This window comes from Misgurnus anguillicaudatus, chromosome 19, assembly GCF_027580225.2.
Source record: "Misgurnus anguillicaudatus chromosome 19, ASM2758022v2, whole genome shotgun sequence".
NCBI classification, from domain to species: Eukaryota; Metazoa; Chordata; class Actinopteri; order Cypriniformes; family Cobitidae; genus Misgurnus; species Misgurnus anguillicaudatus.
In genome coordinates this window covers 709,930-731,959 of record NC_073355.2, presented here as the reverse complement: position 1 = coordinate 731,959, position 22,030 = coordinate 709,930, and the positions used below count along the sequence as shown (strand labels likewise).

The 22,030-nt window shown below is 37.6% G+C and overlaps 1 protein-coding gene across 1 annotated transcript; it reads left to right on the top strand.

Annotated features, from left to right (window-relative positions):
- Window positions 1-4,349: 4,349 nt before the first annotated feature.
- Window positions 4,350-19,436, top strand: proza (protein Z, vitamin K-dependent plasma glycoprotein a). The gene is made up of 10 exons (XM_055183136.2): window positions 4,350-4,506; window positions 4,703-4,835; window positions 7,473-7,642; window positions 7,726-7,750; window positions 8,612-8,725; window positions 12,987-13,115; window positions 13,256-13,371; window positions 13,454-13,568; window positions 13,647-13,954; window positions 17,865-19,436. Exons 2-10 carry the CDS (start codon window positions 4,760-4,762, stop codon window positions 18,069-18,071), a joined length of 1,260 nt encoding a protein of 419 aa, XP_055039111.1. The 5' UTR covers window positions 4,350-4,506; window positions 4,703-4,759; the 3' UTR covers window positions 18,072-19,436.
- Window positions 19,437-22,030: the final 2,594 nt, after the last annotated feature.

Genomic DNA, 22,030 nt, shown 5'->3' with positions numbered 1-22,030 from the left:
TTTACATAAGAAGGCTCTGAGTCTGCAGCTTCATAATATTGCACTGACCTGTCAATTCCAGTTTGAAATCATAGAGCATGTTGCACCAGCCAGGGCCGGACTGGGACATCATTTCAGGCTGGGAAATCCCACACCCGCCCAGGCCATCCTATACACCCAAAAACATTCTTTAATCCATAGACTACATTATTTTCCCCTCTAAATTAAATGATAACATTTACAAGAAACCTTAAAATAAAGCAATTCTTATATCAGATAACAAGGGTCTGCACAAAGCGTTATACACCAAGCATTTATGCCAGAAGTCCAAAGCTGTTATTTTCTATCTTACTCATTAATCTACTGCAACGGCAGGAGAGAAGTTAAAGCTTGAAGGTCTCATACACCGAGTAAAGAAGAGTACTAGTGTTACTGGATGCTTAAACCACTCATCTCAATAGCAAACATTGAAAGCTATAGTGTTAGGTTGTAACTTTAACAAATTATAGGGTCTTTTGACATATGGTTTCTTATGGTTTGTAAAAGTAATGGCTTGTGCCTATATATCATCACTTAAAACACTATAAGTTACTTGCAAAGAAAAAACTACAGTAGCCTCTTTACAGATGAAACTGAGCTGCACAATTTGCTGATTTGACTTACTTTTCACTTTGACACAGGTGAGGAGAGGACGTTAATTGAACCACGAGTAATGTGTAATGAGTTGTCAGTCAAAACTAACAGATTTAGATGAATGAATTGTGTAGATTATCTTTTATTATTATTAATTTAATTACAGTTTTTCTTGGTTGCTTAAACACATTTCTTGAAACTTTGCCTCATACTCTCAAAACAGCAAACACAATATCATAACATCTCACCCAATTCTCCAAACATCATATTTTCAGGTCAAAATGAAGCTCTACACTCAAAACCATTCACTCTTACTGAAAAAACAGAATTTTCCCTCAGACAACACACACACACGCACGCACACACGCACGCACGCACGCACGCACACACACACACACACACACACACACACACACACACACACACATACACACATTACAACATAGTATTACACAATGGTGCAATAAATTCAAAACAATATATCCAAAACTGGTAAGTTGCTTGTGGTTCTCCCCCTCAAAAACATTTTCATATGACCAAAAAAGACACAATCAATTTATGCATTAGCACATTTTTATTCATTCATGTGCTACACAGCACAATTAAAAAAATATTCCTCCTCAACATCCCGTCTTTGTTCTGGGTCAGGCCAGAGAATCTCACCCACATCATAGACTATATTGGTCCTAGCCAAACAGGGAGGGTAAAATCCTCTTGCATGATCCACCCCTGGTATTCATCTACTGATATGTCTAACTCTATGGAAGGCAATTTTATGCATTTCTTTATTCCAGTAGCATAGTCCAACAGTGTATGCACACTAAAGTTACTGTATAGAGCAGTCTTACTGTAAGTACCCCTATCTGTTTTCCTCCCTGAAGGCTCTGAAGATGAAGGCAACAGTGAAGTGACTCAAATTAGGCTTTACCCGTTGCTCAGCCTCCCTCATATTCATACCATGGACAAGCACATGGTCAGCTAGAGTGGCTTGAATTTCATCTGAGACTGCTTGTCACCCTGCCCTACGTCTCCCTCCTCCTCTTTCACCACGTCCTCCTCCTCTTTCACCACATCCTCCTCCTCTTCCACCACATACTCTTCCTCCTCTTCACCATGTCCTCTCCCTTCTTCTTCACCATGTCCTCTTCTTCCTCCTTCACCATGTCCTCCTTATCTTCCTCCTCCTTCACCTCAACCTATTCCTTCATTTCTCTGTGGATCCATTGTTCCAAAGCTCAGTGAACTGATTCAGGCCCTTTTATCTATCTACACCTTGTGCAGGATTATTAGGCAAGTTGTATTTTTGAGGATTACTTTTGTTATTGTACAACTACAGTGCTCTTGGTCAATTCAAAATGTTAACAAACCCTCAAACCTGAACATTTAAGTAGTAAAAGTGAAATTTTGGCTTTCTTAAGAGGATATTTCTATGTACATCATTATTAGGCAACTATTAGTGTGCAGAATTATTAGGCAACTAAATGAAAAACAAAGATTTTACCATCTCACTTGGTTTTTTACACCTGTTAAAAGTGAGAATAATAAACAAACTCTTCATTTACAAATAAACATGTAATAAAAAAATTTAAAATAAAAAAATATATATACTCAGTGATCAATATAGCCATCCTTCTTTTCGATAACATTCACAAGCCTTCCATTCACGGATTCAGTCAGTTTCTTGATCTGGTCTGAACCAACATTTTGTGCAGATGCAACCACAGCCTCCCAGACACTGTTCAGAGAGGTGTACTGTTTACCTTCACTGTAAATGTCCTGCTTAAGAAGGGGTCCAAAAGTTCTCAATAGGGTTTAAGTCAGGTGAAGAAGGGGGCCATGTCATTAGTTTTTCATCTCTAAGGCCTTTACTTGCCAGCCATGCAGTTGAGTACTTGTTATGTATGTGATGGAGCGTTGTCTTGCAAAATAATCAGTCTTCTTGAAAGATGCAAACTTTTTCCTGTACCACTGCTTGAATAAAGTATATTCACCCTGGGTGTCCACCATTTCTCGAGTCTTCCGTCCCAGTCGTTCGTTCTTTTGTCTCGTGAACACCCTAACCCTACATCATCAAGCCTGGTTTCTTTAAGTTAACTGAACATTACGCAAGTCATAAGCATATTACAACAATTTACAGTTAATTAAGAATAATAGTGAAGTTAATTGTTAATATTCTGATGACGTATGCAGCTTGCAAATGCGACTTCGGGAGGCTGCAGTTTTCGGATTGAGAAACGGCCACAAACTAATCAATTCTTTTTAACTAATCAGCCTGTAGGGCCTGTCATGTGACAGAAGCACATGTCTTGTACATCTTAGGAAGTAAGCTAATGCTGGGTACACACCAAAAGATAATTGGGCTGATTTTGGGCCAATTCCCCACTTCCGACAAACCTACCTCTGTCCCGATTATCTTGATGGTTCTACAGATTACCCCCTGGTTTAAGGTGTGTTATGAGTGTCCGAACCTGATCGAAAGAATGTCGGAGCCGCCCCGATCGCGAATCGTAAATATTAAACATGTTTCATATTTACGATCAGAAATCCTGATGTGTGGAGTGAACCCCGAGGACAAACGTTTTTTCTTGAATTTTCTGTGAAAATAATTAAATTAATTAATTAATTAGATTTATATAGCACTTTACAAATGAATGGGGTAATCTCCTCAACCACCACCAATGTGCAGCATCCACCTGGATGATGCAACGGCAGCCATATTGCACCAGAACGTCCACCACACACCAGCTTATTAGTGGAGAGGAGACAGAGTGATATAGCCAATTATTAGTATCTATGGGGGATGATTAGTAGGCCAATGGGCAAGTTTGGCCAGGATGCCAGGGCACACCCCTACTATTTTTCTAATAACATCCTGGGATTTTTAATGACCACAGAGAGTCAGGACCTCGGTTTAACGTCTCATCCGAAGGACGGTGCCTTTTTGACAGGATAGTGTCCCCATCACTATAATGGGGTGTTAGGACCCACACAGCCCACAGGGTGAGCACCCCCTGCTGGTCTCACTAACACCTCTACCAGCAGCAACCTGGTTTTCCCAGGTGGTCTCCCATCCAAGTACTGACCAGGCTCAACCCTGATTAGCTTCAGTGGGCAAGCTGTCTTGGGCTACAGGGTGATATGGCTGCTGTTTCAAACACTATCATTGAAATTTCCTCCTGCATTATTCTGAAGTCTCGCGAGATTTCCTGTGTTCACAGTCGAGACTCTGGTTAAAAATCTGTTTGTGTGTGGTGTGCTGTCTTTGACACATCATGGCACACCACACACTATAGGTGAAAAACGGTTAAATTTAGGATTTTTTCTCCTCATGTTTGTGGTCTAAGAAAATCTTTTGGTGTGTACCCAGCATAATCGTAGTCTCTTGTGCAGGTTTCAGCTTATATCAAGAATTAATAAAATAATACTTTTTATTTCTCATAACTTGTTAGAAATGTCATAATTGTTTGCGTATGTGGTTGTTTTGGGGGGATTTGTGAAATAACACGTCATCATATTCAAATAAACAAAAATAACGAAATTACTCAAAAAAAGATTTGTTCATTTTGATCCCATCCCATCAAAATCAAAACACCCCAGCCTACTATGACAACTAATGAAATTCAACAAGAGTATAAATTTGATTATAAAATGTCTTTTAAACATAATAGATTTGGTTCAGTATCTTTACGCGCACTCCCACCCACCCACCCAATCTCCCTCCCTCACTCTCTCTCTCTCTCTCTCTCTCGCTTCACTTTTGTCCACATCGGCGCATAATAAATAAATAATACATTTCAGTGGATTCGAGGCGCAGGCGCGTCGCATCTCAAACGAGTCTATCTATTGTCAGCGCAGGTCGGATATCATAGATCTGCTGCGTCATTAGTTAAGCGGGTAAGTGAGCGTTATATAACTCCAGTCAATAATAAACATAGCGGCATACGATATATGTTACAATCATTCATTTAACCTTTTAATGTTACGAGTTTATTTTAAAATAAATATTTTACAAAGGCGCGATGGGTCTTTAAACATTGACTATTATTAGTGCTGACTTCTGTTCTTACTTTTGTCTTTTATCCATATTTAGTGGTCGATAATAAAAGCAATAAACGCAGAATTGTGTTGGGTTTCCAGGCAGCTCGTCATGGCTTCTCTTGAAAGGATTTTTTCACTCGTAGCTTTATTTGGTTTTGTGACCGCTGGATTGGACATAAGAACAGGTAAATACACAATACTGCATGTAAGCTGTCTGTCTTCACGGTAAATATCGTAGTTTAATTTATGAATATCCAGCACGCACGCAATGTTTATGAAATCGTTACATGAACTGTGATTGGTCGATCCTCACCAGCGCTGAATAAAACAACAGACACCACGTGATCAAGCCTGCAGCGCGTAAACAACATCAACACATACGACACAATGTAACGGTTTTCATTACTAATCAGTTTAATACATGTTGCTAAACAGGCACTGCATAAACGAGTGAAAAACCTACATTCACATATAAACATATCATAACCAAAGAATACGATAGCCAAAACACATACATCAAATTTATGTCATGTTATGTCATATAGGTGGGAAATATGTATTTGCTTTTAATGTCTCCTTAGGTTACATTAAACCTTAAAATATAAACGTATGGTACAAAATGGACAAAACACTAAACGTTTAAGGTATAAAGTAAATAAAATGATTCAAATATTTGAACAAAAAGCAAACACAGCATATTAGAAAATTTGGGTTTTATTTCAAATATACAAAACAACAACAACAACTAAATAAATGTAAAAAATCATATATTGACAATTTAATCTTGATCTTTTGTGATAATATTTTGTAGCCATTATTCATGGCTATTTATTCTTCACTAAACCGAGTTTCAGTTTATTTGAACACACCAATGCAACATTAATACAAAATTTTTAATGCATTTTAATAAAAAAATCAGTATAAAGAGCAAAGATATCATGATCTCACTTTGGGCACTACTGTATAGTGTATATATCAGGGCTCAAAATGAACTGAGAAGTGCTGCTCCCAACAAATTAGGAGCACTGGCTAAAATTTTAGTCGCTCTTCATGCTTTCACCAGTTGTGAATACATTCACCAGTGCCCGGTTGCATGAAACTCCTTAAGTGAGGGTTTCCCTGAGGGAGAAAAAATCCCTGAGGTAAGGGATTTATTTAAGAGCGTTGCAACAAAGGTCTTAACTGTCACCCTTACCTAAGTGTTTATACTAAGTATTTTACGGCAGTCTCTGCCAAAACACGGCAGCGGAGACGCGGTTGCTATGGTTACAAAATCTCACAGCGGTAACAAATCAACGCACGCAGCTCGACAGATGGCGGATTTGTGTACAATGAAACATCGCAAATAACAGACTGTAAAGTGCCGCGTGTATAAAACCTCAAAGTAATTCAAACACTTTAGATTGACGGACGATCAAACCACTATTCTCCTAATAAATGCGCATCTTTTTCTCTAGGGATTATTTTGATGGTTAGAAATGCGCGTTGGTACTTCATTTTCTTAAATAACCATAAAATCAGCCATCGCGTGTGACGTTAAGGGACCTGTTATAGTACCTTAAGTTTTTAAGGGAAAATGTGACTTAAGGAATTTGTTGCAACGCATAGCATAACTTAAGGTAATACTTTAGCATTTAAGGGTAAATACTTATTGATAGCCTTAAGGTTCACTTAAGGGTTTTTCTTGCAACCCATTTTTTATTAAGGGCACCCTTAACCTTATATTTAAAGAGTAACTTAACCCTTAACCAACTTTTTTTAGTTAATGATCTGTAAGAATGATGCTTTATTAGTGCTGTTCATTGATTTTAGTAATTTTTTTGACATTTGGATATAAAGTGTTTCAATACTACAATATATGGTGTAAAAACGTCTGAGTGCTGCCCTCTTCAGGTTGAACGGTGGCTACTGCAGTTGAATTTTCCTATTGGATGTTGGGTCCAAAAAGTAACTCGTTACGTAAGCAGGTTTAAGCTCACCACGCCCTTGTTACGATCTCACCACATGCTTGGTACGAGCTTAGTTCGTCCCCTCTATCTCCGCTGGAATCTGCCCACTTTTCTTGCATTTTTCAAATATTGCCAGTGGGTGGAGTCAGGCTCTGACCAGGGGTTTAGTTACGCTTTAAGGGATTTCTTAGCTTAAGGACTTTCATGCAACCGGGCACAGGTTTTTAGATTTCATTAATTAATAAAAAAATAATACCACGGGTCTGTTGAATGCTTTATTCTGATTGGTTGAGAAATGTTACACACGGGTGTTGATTATTTTTCTATAAACACACACCTGACCTGTCAAATGTCTTAAAATAATCACCAGAGCAATTATTTGAAAATAGTGCACACCCGTGACTCTAAAACAAATTCCTCCTTAATGTTTGTCAAGTAACATTGAGTGCATACATTGTGGTGCAACAAAAAGCACCAAAACAAAAAATAGCTTGAGGAAAGGTAAACAAATATAAAATGTCTTACTTGTACATAAAATGCTAGGGGTGACAAAGTGACGAAACACTTAAACAAGATTGGGTTTACGAGACTGAGACGAGATTTTTACTAATTTATGTACGTGCATATTCACAGAGTTTTCCGATATTGTATGATGTGTGTTTTAGGGATGTCCCGATCATGTTTTTTGTGCCTCCTGATCCAAGTCATTTAATTTTATGTTTTGGCCGATACCGAGTCCAATACTTAAATTTTCAGGTTTTCTGGTTTCTGTTTATGACAGCCACATGATGTAAATAAAGGATCAATACCTATCTTTGCGATCAGATCTGGAGATCATTCGCTAGTATCTTTTGTGTGTTTTTGATACTTTAGCACCCTTGTTCCTGGAAAAGCGAGAGGCAAACAGCATCATTTCCCGTCAGAGGAGAGCAAACACAGGTGATGAAGAGACTAAATTACCTGCTAATTTGGAAAGGGAGTGTTTAGAAGAAGTCTGTGATTATGAGGAAGCCAGAGAAGTTTTCCAGGACAATTATCGTACAGTAAGTCACCGACCGGTCTTATAAAAACAACAGCTGTATTTATTTTGTAATTATATATTGACTGTGTTTATGTTTCTTTAAAGGATCTCTTCTGGTCCGTCTACATCGGTAAGTAAAGAATAGTGCAAAAACAAAGATGCCTGCTGGTGGTTTATCATGAAGGGAAATCTGCAAACAATTCATATCCATCATTGACAATTCATTGATCTTTTAGTATTGGTTTGTGAGATCTTAAGTTGCCTGTATTTGATATGTTGAACTTTAATTAGATTACATGAATCATTTTCAGTGACTACGACTACATAATGTACAGTCACACAGACTTTATTCTGCACTGCTAAGTAAAGTAAGGGGATAACAAACAGGCAGAATAAATCCTGACAGGGTGATCAGGACAAACATAAAGTGGAGGATAACAACCAGCTGGATTAATATTAAACCTTTAATATATAGACAGGAAATATTGATTTGATAGATTTCATTAACTCATTTGAAAGAACTGCAAAGCATTTCATAACGGCTTTTCAGATCAGATTGTTTTATCATTTGTAAATATAATCTCATATATTTATATTGAATTGATTGCACCTGTCAAGATGACACTCAGTATTTGCCAGTCACAGTGTTATCAGTTTCAGGTGATGTTTATCGGGGAATAACAGACTTTGAATCATGAGAGGCACTTGTAAATCAAGAACATGTCTATGTACAAAATCACTTGCAAATCTATTTTATTTTTCTTCTGACCACAGTTGATCTCATTTGAAATATTCTAGAGAGCCATGTTATAATAATGATATCATGGTAATAATATTGATAAGATATTGATCTTCATATCTGCTGTTAAAATCATCAGAAGTGGTCTGTGCTAAATATAGGTGAGAACTGTTAGATGAGAATTAAACAGAGATGTAATGTTTAAAGTATATTATCATATGTCATTAATGTCATGTTTTTACATGAATGTAGATGGTGACCAGTGTGCTGACCAGCCGTGTAAGAATGGAGCCTTATGTGCAGATAGTGTGGGGGGATATGACTGCATTTGTAAATCTGGTTTCATGGGAACTCACTGCGAGACAGGTAACATGACAGAACCCAACAGCGTTTACCTACTACAGCATGTTCATGAAAAAACGTTTCTGTTCTGTACATACTTGTTGTAAAGTGTACTTGCCTTTATTCAATTCTTATTTTATTTATATAGTGCTTTTTACAATTGTTTCATTGTTTCAAAGCAGCTTATATATATATATATATATATATATATATATATATATATATATATATATATATTCCCCAGACACGTTAGGTGAATATATATATATATATATGAAAACCACGTATGTCCATTTTGCCAATTTTGAGATTTTTCGACGGATTGAATGTCCAGGTTCATTTCCGTATACAGTATGCGTCACATACCTAAATGGCCAATGAAAAGTTGTGAAATCATGTTATCTGATTTTCACGTATATCCATTTGGTGTCAAAAGCTGTCAATCACGCCACGTATCTCCCGCCTGTAAAGCGTCTCGCCGGTCTCGTAAAGTTTCATTGAAGCTCAGCACTGGATATAGCCGAATAAACATAGCCTGGTGAGACAATGACTTTCCTTCATCGAGTTAAACGTTCCCCCTGACGCCAGACGTACGTCTAGGAGTGACTAAATTACGGTACGACTGTGCAAACAAAGTATCTGTCTAGCATAGTGTTATTTACGCTGGGGACATCCCACCGCTTTTTGAAGGCGTTTGGTTAAAATGTTCTGAAAAATCAAGCGAAGCGATTTGTGGTCCAGGGTCACATATGTTGCGTTGTATGCTTATGGTGTGTTTTCTTGTACATATATAATGAAATTAATTGCAATCATTGACTAAACGTGCTGCTGTTTTCTACGGTATGGTGCTTTGGCATTGTTCGGTTGAGCTGGTGTTGCAGGGACTGTTACATGTGTGCAGTCGACATTGTTGAGGGTTTTATGCTGAGTATTTTCTTGTTGTTGACTGGCCTACGCTATGCCCATTTTTGATGCGCTGTTATTCAATATTTACCCCGTCCTGCAATAATGTTTTTTATCTGATCTTTTGTCCCCACCACTTTTCAACACAAACTGACGCACCTGCTGTCTAGCATTACCATGCCAGTGTATTGATTCATTGTCCCTTAATAGCTTGCAAGAGACATTTAATACACTTATAATTAATATTAAATAAAGTAAGCGTAACTAAGACGTAGGCTATTTAATAAACTGAGCGTATTCATCTGTCAATATGAAACGCGACTTTGGCATTCTAATTAATGATGGGAAGAACGCGTATCGACCACAGTTACTGTAAAATATGCACGCATGTCCATTTAAACTCAATTTTGGTCAAATGTGGATTATATCATTACACTGGCAAGAATATGGTTACATGTAAAGATGCCGTACCAAGTATGACAACGCTACATTTAACTGCTTTTGATATACGGTAGTTTTTTTTCACTCCCTGAAAAGTAACTGTTTTGGACATACGTGAGTTTCATCGGGCAGCGACGATATGGTGTATTTTGAGATATTTCTAAGATGGAAGAATGCTATGCGGCAGACATTGGAGATATGATTATCGAAGGATAAATTGCTGTCGAAGGATAAATTGCTGTCGAACATCACACCTAAGTTCTTAACCGTGGAAGATGGCACCACAGCCATCTATGGGCCACTTGTAATCTGACATATTATGTTTGGAGCTATTTGGTTTAATAATAAGTATCTCTGTCTTATTGGAGTTTAACATAAGGAAGTTATGTGTCATCTAGTCACTAATATCGCTAATACAGTCAGTTAGTTTACAAAAATAGTGGTTTTCGATATGACCAAATTCAATATTTTCGAAAACGTTCGATATGACACCTGTTAATGCATTGCTTAAACTGCATTGGACTACATTACATCGCTGTTCCTAGATCTTAAACAGTCTATTATATGCCCTGATAAAAGAGTGTGCTGCGAGTGACAAGCAAACAGGCAGTAACAAGTGTTGCTATGGGGTTCGGTTGTGCCATCAAAAAGCACGAAAACATGTAAAAATGAGTGCTGTGGTCAATAATAAAAGGAATTGTTAGCTCGGCAGTGTGACAGTTCTTTGTTTTTTCGTCTGACCAGCATCGGAACAATGTTGTGTGTAAGCTGTGCATACTTGTGGGCTGGATATACTTCTTTTCCGGCTTGTGCACGCGTTAGCGCAGCTTTCAAAATAGCTACGTGCGGATGGCAGTGTTCTATACATATACGCAATACAAATGATTTCTTATTCAAATTAGTAATCTACCAGGCCGTACTGATTTGGCGACATTTACAGTTCATAAAAAATGTAGGTGAAGAAAAGAAGCCGATCAACCATTGCAAAGAAAGTTTAGAACAAACAACAAGAAACAAAGAACAGGAATCAAACATTATGGTGACGAAAATGCTCCAGAGGGGGCATTTATAGAGTTTATTTAACACAAATTTAATCTTTATGTAAGATATACACATTTTTTTGTACTGCTAAACTAAAATTGTTTATTGTTTGCCTTAAGTGTGTCAATAAAACATACATTGGTTAAATGAAAACTTTTTTCCTACTTTTTAAGTCATGATAATATGTAATATCAATGATAAACATTTTATCTCTACTGCCCAGCCCTAGTGTGATCTATTGTGTCAAAGGCTGCACTAAGGTCTACGTAAAGTCTCAGTTTGTAACTGCAAGTAAGGATACTTACATTTGGACACTTAATAAAATTTATTTTCGCGTGACGTGACTATTAAAACACGTTGTGAGATATCACCACTGATATTTATCAGCAGAAACATCTCTCTGATTTATAAACTGGTTACAATAAAAAAAAAAAAACGCTTAATTAATCTTTTTTATGTAGTACTGACAAGAACAAACTTTACTTATCGACTGCAGATTTAAATATAATACATATATAATCTCGACTGAACTAATCTTAAAACTACACATTGTAACCAAGAAACGGTAATATTATGAAACGGCTATTCCCTCTATTGGGTTATAATGACATTCAAAACAGCTGAAAGTGTTACCTGTCATTCTAGCCTTCAAATCTGTGGCGGAAGAAAGTAGTTCCCCAACAAAGAGGCTTTTTAAATAACTCTGTTGTTGTTTTCTTTTTTCAAACGTTACGTGTGCAGTCGAACTGTTGTATAAAAGCAAACACAGCCTACGACCTCTGACCTAATCACAGCCATGATGATACAGAGCAATATCACACTCCTACTTGAGAGATATTGCTTAATTATTTCACATTTGATTACTTTATTAAAGGTCACGTTCTTCCTGATACCATTTTTGAAACCCTAGTTAGTGTGTAATGTTGCTATAATAGCATAAATAATACCTGTAAAATGATAAAGCTCAAAGTTCACTGCCAGGCAATATATTCTCTTTAATAGAATTCCTCTTTCAAAGCCAACAACGAACGGCCGGTTTAGACTACAGCCCTCTATTTCCTGCTTTAATGACGTCAGTAAAACAGTTAGTTGACTAAACTTCGCCCACAGGAATACGTCAGTCACCAGCTTTGGCTCAAACGGCTCTGCTAAGCTAAGCTGCTATCGAATCACAGCACACTAAACAAACTACACAATCAGAACTTGTTACGTATTTCTGAAGGAGGGACTTCACATAACAAGGAAGACATCAGCCTGTTTTGAGGACAGTGAAAACAGTGCTATACAGATAAGTAAATTGTGTGAAAAATACAGCGTTTTTTTACACGTGAAACATGAACACTTGTTATATTGCTCATTATAAACACAATCAAAGCTTCAAAAACACAGACAGAACGGGAGCTTTAAGTTTCTGTAGTTGAAAACTATAACCTCTCTTTCTTTCCTTTACTGTCCTTTTTGGAAAAATTGGGTCAATATCCTAATATATTTGGTAAGCCCTCTTTTACTGGGTAAAAAGCACTTTCGCCCAATTCATCTTCCATGCACTTTGAGGACTGCCCTGTCCCACCCACAATTTTAAGATGACAGCTACGCACCTGTTTCCACGTAAGATGGAAAGGCATGTCTAGTTTAATATGACGCATGGTACTTATTAAATTAATCGACTACATGTATGATAATCAGTGAAATTGTTTATTCCATTTTATTCAACTAAAATCTATTTATGACGGCAATAGAATTATTATTTTTGTGGTGTCTTCATGTGAAGTTGCTCTGGTACAATGCATAATTGTAAAAAGCTCTATAAATGGACTTGACTTGACTATACTTGTATAAAAAATGTTCGTTTTCTCAGAAGAGTGATGATCTGACCCTGACTGATTTTTGTCACATCCAGATCAAACAGTGTGTCCTATAGATAAGAGCAAAGGCTGCAGTCAGTTCTGTAAACCCGGCTATCAGTCGTATGAGTGTCTGTGTGCCCGTGGCTGGAAACTGCAGGAGAGAGAAACGTGCGTCCCAGCAGGTGAGTGTGTGCCATATGAGAAAGCATGTGAAACCATATTACTTACATATTAAACGTGTTACACGAGAAGATTTAGTTCCTCAGTTTGAATCTTGGCTACCAAATCATCTGTGATGAACTGTTTCCTGCTGTTCCAGCAGTGGCGTTCCCATGTGGAAAAGTGAGCAGTTTAAGCCAGTGGAACAGACGTCAATCAACTAACGTACAGTCTGAGTATGCAGGACTCACCTGTGGTCCAGAAGAGTGTCCCTGGCAGGTAAATAAATAATTCAGCCGGATCATAACACGGTGTGAACGTGCCGAATTTGAGCTTTGTTTTGTGCCTTTTTATTAACCAGGCGTTGCTGCGTCACGGCTCTGATGGCTTTTGCAGTGGTGTCATTCTTAAGGAGAATATGGTTCTTACCACAGCGCAGTGTGCAAGGAAGTACGATGATTTCCAGGTGGCAGTGGGTGAGTCTGTTCAGAAGTCAAATGTGCCATAATAACACTGTGATGAGCGTAACTGTAACCCTGTATGAAACTCGGCAGGTAAAACCATGACGACGTTTGAGGCAGGTGAACAGGTGCTGCAAGTAAAGCAGGTGCACATCCATCCGCTCTACACTGACAGCAGTCCTCAGAACGACATGGCCATGCTGGAGCTGAGGGACAGGATTGTCTTCAAGAAGAGCGTAGTGCCGGCATGCCTGCCAGAGAGAGACTTCGCTGACAGCGTCCTCATGGCAGGAAACTATATGGGTACAGTCACCGGATGGAAGGACTTTCAGGGGAATCTCTTATTAAACCATCTGTCTTATGAGAAACTATCAGTGTGTTCACAACGTCACTCTGCTCAGGTTAGTAGATACGTCAGCAGCGCTTAAAGTTTTCCGGCATTGTGCCGGATCTTCGGAGTGCGGAGTTGGCTACGGATAAAAAAAAAGTTAACGCATGCAGTTTAATTATTATTACAAACACACTTTTGTGGATCTGTTTTGGCTGCATGTGTGTGTGTGTGTGTGTGTGAAACGCAGAGCTCTTGACTGTTAAGGGGGTCACGCAGCTCAGCGCCGCGTCGAGTCGCGTCTATGACAACTCAGAGGTATCATAAACCGGAAGTGCACATTAAATAGCGCAAGCTTCGTCCAATAGCATCTACTTCAAAATGCAAAATATACGTTAGCAGCCAATGTTAATCGTTATTGATTTGGGACAAATATGATGTTATTTAATGTTAAACTATGTGAGTGGTGCATCAGTCGGCGCTGGTGTGAGTATACCCATAGAAAACAATGTGTTTTATTTTTTTTAGAATGGCGCAGCGCTGAGCTGCGTGTCCGGTGTGCAACCCCATTTATGCTTTGCTAATGGCGCTTTTCCATTGCATAGTACACCACGGTTTGGTTTGGTTTAGTTTGGGTCGGGTCAGCTTTCTTTTGGGAGCTTTTCCATTGGATGCAGTACGTAGTACCCGATACTTTATTCGTACCACCTCGGTTGGGGTTCCAAGCGACCCGAGCTGATACCAAACGTGATGCGAAAACACTGTAGATCACTGATTGTTCTCAGAGAATCGTCACTATCAGCGTCATTGCTAAAGATAAGCTTTACCTTAGTGCTAGCTTGCGCTGTCTCGAGCAAACATAGCAGAGCACAGATGACAACATAAGTTCCCAAACTCCCTTTTAGCAATGAAAAACATCCACAGGTTAAGAATCAGGAACACCATAACAGTTTTTATCCAGACTTGCAGTTTGTGGTGAAACATTCGCGACGAGCACGTCCACATACAGTCAAGCTCAAAATTATTCATATCCTTTGTAACTATGACCAAAGAAGGCTGTGAAAACAAATCTGCATCGTTAATAATTTTGATCTTTACTTTAAAAAAAATCTACAAAAATCCAACCTTTCATTGGAGAAGAATAATTTTAAAATGGGGGGAAATCTCATTATGAGAGAAATATTTTTCTCTAATACACACTGCTCACAATTAATCATACCCTTTTATTCAATTATTTTTGCAACCTTCTTTTCCCAAGAGAACAGCTCTGAGTCTTCACCCATAATGCCTGATGAGTTTGGAGAACACCTGACAACCAGTTTAATCTGCTTACCCGCTTCCTATCCCTACCGTATCTATATCTATATATATATATATATATATATATAGCCAACTTTGGCTTAGCTTAGCACTTTACTGTATATGTAACACTATTAATACGCTTGCTTGTACGGTTTAACCTTAGCCGCTATGTTCTACTGCTTATATTATTTATTGATTTTCTGTGTTCTCCTTTACATCTACTCATGTAAAGCTGCTTTGCAACAATTAACATTTGTGAAAAGCACTATATAAATAAAATTGAATTGAATTGACAAGAGATCAGAGACCATTCATTCATGCAGAATCTCTCCAGATCCTTCAGATTCCAGCTCCATGTTGGTGCCTCTTCTCTTTAGTTCATCCCACTCAGTTTCTCTAGGGTTCGGGTCAGGGGACTGGGATTTTCATGGCAGAAGCTTCATTTTTTGCTCAGTGACCCATTTTTGTGTTAGTTTTGATGTTTGTTTTGGATCATTGCCCTGAAGGAAGATCAAACCATGGCCCATTATATGATTTCTAACAGGGACAGTCAGGTTTGATTTTTTAACTGTTGGTATTTCATAGAATCTATGATGCCATGTATCTGATCAAGACGTCCAGGACCTCCAGCAGAAAAATAGACCCACAACATTAAAGATACAGCAGTAGATTTCATTGTACACATTGTACGAGCTGGAATCTGAAGGATCTGGAGAAATTCTGCATGAAGGAATGATCTCTAAACTCTTGTCAGGTGTTCTCCAAACTCATCAGGCATTATAGGTGAAGACTCAGAGCTGTTCTCTTGGGAAAAGAAGGTTGCAAAAAGAATTGAATAAAAGGGTATGATTAATTGTGAGCAGTGTGTATTAGAGAAAAATATTTCTCTCATAATGAAATTTTCCCCCATTTGACAATTGTTCTTCTTCCAGTGGAATGTTGGATTTTTGTAGATTTTTTGAAGAGAAGATCAAGATTGTTGGCGATGCAGATTTGTTTTCACAGCCGCCTTTGATAGTATTTACAGGGGGTATGAATGATTTTGAGCTTGACTGTATGTGCTTAAATGCAACTTCAGTGAGGCTCAGCAGAGCATGTTGACTGACACCACGGGTGTTTGTACAGAAACTGTCATGTGAGACAGAGGTAGTGATAAACGCGATGTGCAAACATCTATTTGTGGTGGTCAATTTTAATTTTGTGGCGGACTGAGAAATAAATGAATGTATAAGAATGTAGAACAACGCTCTCACTTGTATGATGTAACAGCAGTAGGCTGCGCAAATATAACGACACGCCTATAATCCCTCCCAATCTAAAGTGTTACTGAACTCGATGGAGAAGCTAACCACGCCAAAGTGAAGTGAGCTGACCCGACCTGACCCAAACCAAACCGTGGGGTACAAATGCACTTGACTAAATTCTGAAAGGCAAAGTCACAACATCATTTAAATGATGTAACTTTAATGTTACAGTATTCACTTCAAATTTAGGGTGCAAAGGTTGCTTGCTGTTTAGCAATCAATAGTAAATCTGTGCTAAATATACCACCACTAATTATTTTATAAACATGAAACATGTTTTGACCAATGGTGAATCTCATTTATCAAGTTTTGTATGTGGCTTGTCTGCCTTATTATTACCATACATATATGCAACCAAAGATTTTAAGAACATAAAATTCCTCATAGACCTATGTTACTTATTTTTACTCTCAAAATGCACCACATTAACATATTTACCTTTAAATGCACAAAGTGACTGAATTTGGGGCATATAGTAAATGATGACAAAAAAGTTAAACAAACTGTGCCATATTTTAGTTACCTTTCTTCATATTGCTGTTTCAAATGACTCCATCATAATCTGTAGTATGAGCCTGTCAGGTGCTAATGGCAAATAGATTACTAATTAGTGTCAACAATATTTTCAACAACGTGTCCACCCCCGCCCCCTGAAAACTTTCAGGCTCAGGATTTTTATTTGCTTTAACACCCGCGCCAAGGATAAATCTGTCTTTTTAAATGTTTTTAAAATTGTGGTTTTTTTTGGCCTAGAAATGTCTGTATGAAATACGAATATCCATACAGTAGTATATCTACATGGATATATCTGTTGGTGATGCACCGATATATCTTCCTGTAATCAGACAAAAGAATTGCACTTCTAGGATTTTATGACATAATCAATTGAAACAATGAGTAAAAAGCAAAACTATTTGTTTTCGGTATCGGTCATTCTAAGTAATGGAATATCAGTATTGCCACAGACATGTTGTTTGTTGCATCCCAAATATCTTTACGAAAAATGTCTTTACATCTCAGATCAAAAGTATAAAGTCTTTATACTTTTGATCTGAGATGTAAAGTACTCAGCATGAAAAGTTATGCATTGGGATGTAGTAAAGTTCAAATTTGCCAAAGAGTAACACACTGATAAAACACAGATATTTCACTACTGCTTTAGATATTCTCTTTCATCATGTGCATTTGCTTTTTGTTTCTTCTAATTAAACATCAAAGCACTTTTTAAACTGCTCTGAATGATTCATGAGTATGTTTGAAAAAAAATGACAAAGTATGACAACCAATTAGAAACAAAGAAAATTCATTGTTTAATTCAAAACGGTGTTTATGGTTATTTAAAGTATGTATAACCAGCTGGTTTAATTTTGTTTTAAGGTGACCAACAAGATGTCGTGTACTCTACCACAAGCTAAAGCAGACTGCATCTTTGGATCGGGCAGCCCTGTACTCACTCTTTATCGAGAGGTTTTCTTCCTCACTGGCATTGTGAGTCAACCTTCAGGAATCGACTGTAAGAATGGTTATGTCATACAGAAAGTGTCTCGCTCTTTGCCATGGTTAAACTCTTTTATGCGTCCATGATAAAAGACAACACTTCAGTCATTCTGTGTTAACCTTAACCAAAGGTCCCTGGCTAAAAACTCTTAGTTTGCATGCATGTAACTCAAGAAGTATTAAACTTATCTTAGCACTCTATGGGGCGGTTTTCCCGGACAGGGATTATACTAGTCCAGTAATGTTTTTAGTAAGGCATGTTTGTTAAAACTAGTTATAATTCCTTATTAAACTAAGGCCTAGTCCTGTCTTTAGCTAATCCCTGTCCGGGAAACCACCCCTTTAAGATTCTTGTTCTTAACAAATTTGTCCTATTGGATCTACATTTAAAAGACCCTGTATGGTACAATGTAAACATTTACCCATTTTCAATGGAAAAAACAGCTGATACTTATTATATTTGAAGAAGAATGTCTGAAAAACAAATAATAATGAAACCAACCTTAATTTATTCACAATTAAAAAATATTTCTATCTGAGAGTCACAAAATAAACTGTTCTGAAGAAGAAGGAAACGTTTTGCTATTTACCTGGAGCAGGACTTTTATTTCACTTTCCGAAATCTACAAAGCTCTGAAGTAATTTTAAAGTTAAATTCTGCTTTCCAGAGTTGATTTAAAGTTTGAGGTGATATTGTTTAATATACACAATATACACATATACACTGTAAAACATAAATGTGTTTTACAATTTATTTATTTCCCATTTTATTAGAGGAATGAAATTCCATGAACTACAAACATTTAAACAAATTCGCATTTTTCTTGTTTTATAATTGATTATATGTGTTACTGATTTTTTTTCTAAAGTTTGATTGTCATTATTTTTATCTGCAAAAATGTAAAGTTAACATAACATGTCCATAATAAAAAGTGTCTGGAAAAATATTTTTACAATGAAAAAATGCAGATAACTTTTTAACTTTGTTAGTCAATTTAGACAAACTTAAAAAATGATTGTGCAGGTAAATAGCTATACTTTACTTGTGTTAAACTGTTTCACATACTGTAAAAATGTAATGTGCTGTTTTGTACTGAATTTAACTTGTTTCATTTAGTTTATTTAACTGTTTACTATATGGTTTTGCTTTACATTTGTTGTTGTTGTTTTATGCAGGGTTGATGCATTAGAGCTGGGTGGTATAATATATGTATATATATACACAAACATACATGCATACACACACACACACAATTTTTTCCCAGCAGGACATGGAATTAGACATTACCACCTCTACCAGTATAGTTGATATGAACAGAAGCTATGACAGAAATGTACACTGAGGTCAGGTGTAAGCTTGCATTTTGTGCATCTGTATGTTATCTTTGAATTTTATTTTCATCATGTAATCTTTTAATAAAGGTGATTGTGACATCTCAAATAAGTATTTTACTTGCATGTAAACATTTATTACAGTTTGTAGAAAATACTTAGATATTTATTGTACAGTATAAACCCCACCTTTCAGTAGCGTACTCTGCTCTGATTGGTCAACTGACAGTGTCCCTGCACAGATCACAGATCAGTGGCACAGACCAACAATAGTGCAACATGTATTGACCTAGTGCTAACATGATTTACTGTGAAGACATTATCAACATCAATACACAACATTCATCATTAATCCAAGCAATAAAAACGACGACAGAAACTAACAATTTTACACTAATTTAAGCATTTATGTAAGCTAACTGGGTCGCAGCAAAACCGTAAGTGAGCACCCTGCTGAATAAAACGGCATCAAACCAGCATGGACCAGCTGGTCTATGCTGGTTTAGCTGGTGGCCACCAGCATACCAGCACCAAAACACAACATATGTTGGTCTTGCTGGTATGACCAGCATGGGATGCTGGTGCTAATGCTGGTCTGGTGCTGGTTTAGCTGGTGCTAATGCTGGTGCTGATTTAGCTGGTGTTCACTAGCAAACCAGCACCAAAACACAACATATGCTGGTCTTACTGGTATGCTGGTTTTATCAGCAGGGCATGCACTAGCCACTTGCTAACGTGACTCTCTGACAGTAAATTAAAAGTTTAAAAATGTCTAAATCCCTCCTTTAAAAATTAATTTTAACCACTGATTCTTCACAGCCAGACACGTTTAGTATATCCCTCCTTGAAAAAGTCTCATTTGGAAATGAAAACAACACAAATTGAAAACACAGCCTGATATGATGTTTACACACTAACTAGCTGTGGGCAGGTCATAATCAGCTGTAAAATGTTTTGGTCCTGCTCGATTTTCGTTGACTTTGAGTAAAATAATGTAAAGTTTTTCATAAGATCCTCTGGGGTCAATGTGTTAGCATGAGAAACTTGATGCTGTCGGGAGATAAGCACCATTATTTACTTTTAAACACTGACCTGATGTAATACTGCCCTTAGGAAAATTAACCATGGTTTTACTACAGTTAAGACCAAAAAACCTTGGTTACTGTAGTAAAACCATGGTTACCACAAAATAACCATGGTTTTGACAACCATGGTTTTCAAAAACCATAGTTAAACCATGTGTAGTAAAGTGTAGTAAAACCATGGTTTTGCTCATAGTAATCAATTGACCAAAAAACCATGGTTGGTACACTTTTGCCACAATAAAACCATGGTTAATTTTCGTAAGGGTGATTTTGGCAGTAACTCATTTTTTTTTCAAAAATGGCGTTTATCGCGTTTTGGAACCAAACTCTTCATATATTCGCCTATAGTACATGGTTCTACAGACACGAGAAGAGATACAACAATATAGCTTAAGACAGATGTGCCGTTGGACGATTATTGTTCAAAAAGCCGATGGCAGATCTGTCTTAAAATTGCAGTGTGTAAATTTTAGTGGCATCTAGTGGTGAGGTTGCGAATTGCAACCAACGGCTCAGTCCACTGCCCAACCCTTGCTTTTGAAACGCATAAAGAAGCTACGATAGCCACCACCGGACAAACATTTCATCGTCGGAGACAACTTAGTAAAAAGGTTTGTCCGTTAAGGGCTTCTGTAGAAAAATGGCGGCACAAAATGGCGACTTCCATGTAAGGTCACCCTCTGTATATGTAGATAAAAAGTCTCATTCTAAGGTTATAAAAACATAATAGTTCATTTTAAAAGGTCTTTATACACCACTGATAATATAGTTTTGTATATTATTTTGCATTACTTTCAAGAGATCCTTCTAAAAATTACACACTGCACCTTTAAGCTATATTGTTGTATCTCTTTTCGTGTCTGCAGAACCTGTAAATGTAAAATGAGCTTCTATTTTCGCAGTTTCTCTGCCACCTGCTTCAGTTGAGCGGAGACTTTTATGCATTACTTAGCACTTACTTCCCCATTTGACATTTATCTTTCACACGCAAGAAAGCCGGTTATGGTGTTTACATGCCACGCGAAATTGGGGTAATGAGCAAAAAACTACCTATGCTGGGTTTTTTCCGGGGGATTAGCGGATGCAAGAAGAATACGCTGGGAACGAACGTTAATTAGGTTGATCAATGACAGCTGTGTGAGGAAAAATGTAGGCAGGCGACTGGATTGAGTGGGGGATAAAAGAAGCCGATGCGGGCAAGAAGGGGTTTTTCGGTTGTCTTGAGAGGACGAGGAAGGATAGGGAGATACGCAGCGGAGATACAGTGAGGGAAAGGCTGGAGGAGCCTGCTAAAGCGGTGAAATATATCAACTTTTCTTCTCTCCAACTGAGTACAGTGAAGAGCCTGCTAAAGCTGTGAAGTATACTTACCTCTCTCCCGTCTACCTGAGTACAGTGAAGAGCCTGCTTAAGCTGTGAAGTATACTTACCTCTCTCCGACCTACCCGAGTACAGTGAAGAGCCTGCTAAAGCTGTGAAGTATACTTACCTCTCTCCGACCTACCCGAGTACAGTGAAGAGCCTGCTAATGCTGTGAAGTATACTTACCTTTCTCCTCTCTACCTGAGTATTATAAAGTGTAAAGAGCCTGCTAAAGCTGTGAAGTATATTAACCTCTGTCCTCTCTAC

Coding starts and splice junctions, on each gene's coding strand:
- proza (XM_055183136.2), top strand. CDS start 4,760: ATGGCTTCTCTTGAAAGGATTTTTTCACTCGTAGCTTTATTTGGTTTT. Junction 13,116..13,255: donor AGAAACGTGCGTCCCAGCAG/GTGAGTGTGTGC, acceptor CTGTTCCAGCAG/TGGCGTTCCCATGTGGAAAA. Junction 13,955..17,864: donor CACAACGTCACTCTGCTCAG/GTTAGTAGATAC, acceptor TTTTGTTTTAAG/GTGACCAACAAGATGTCGTG.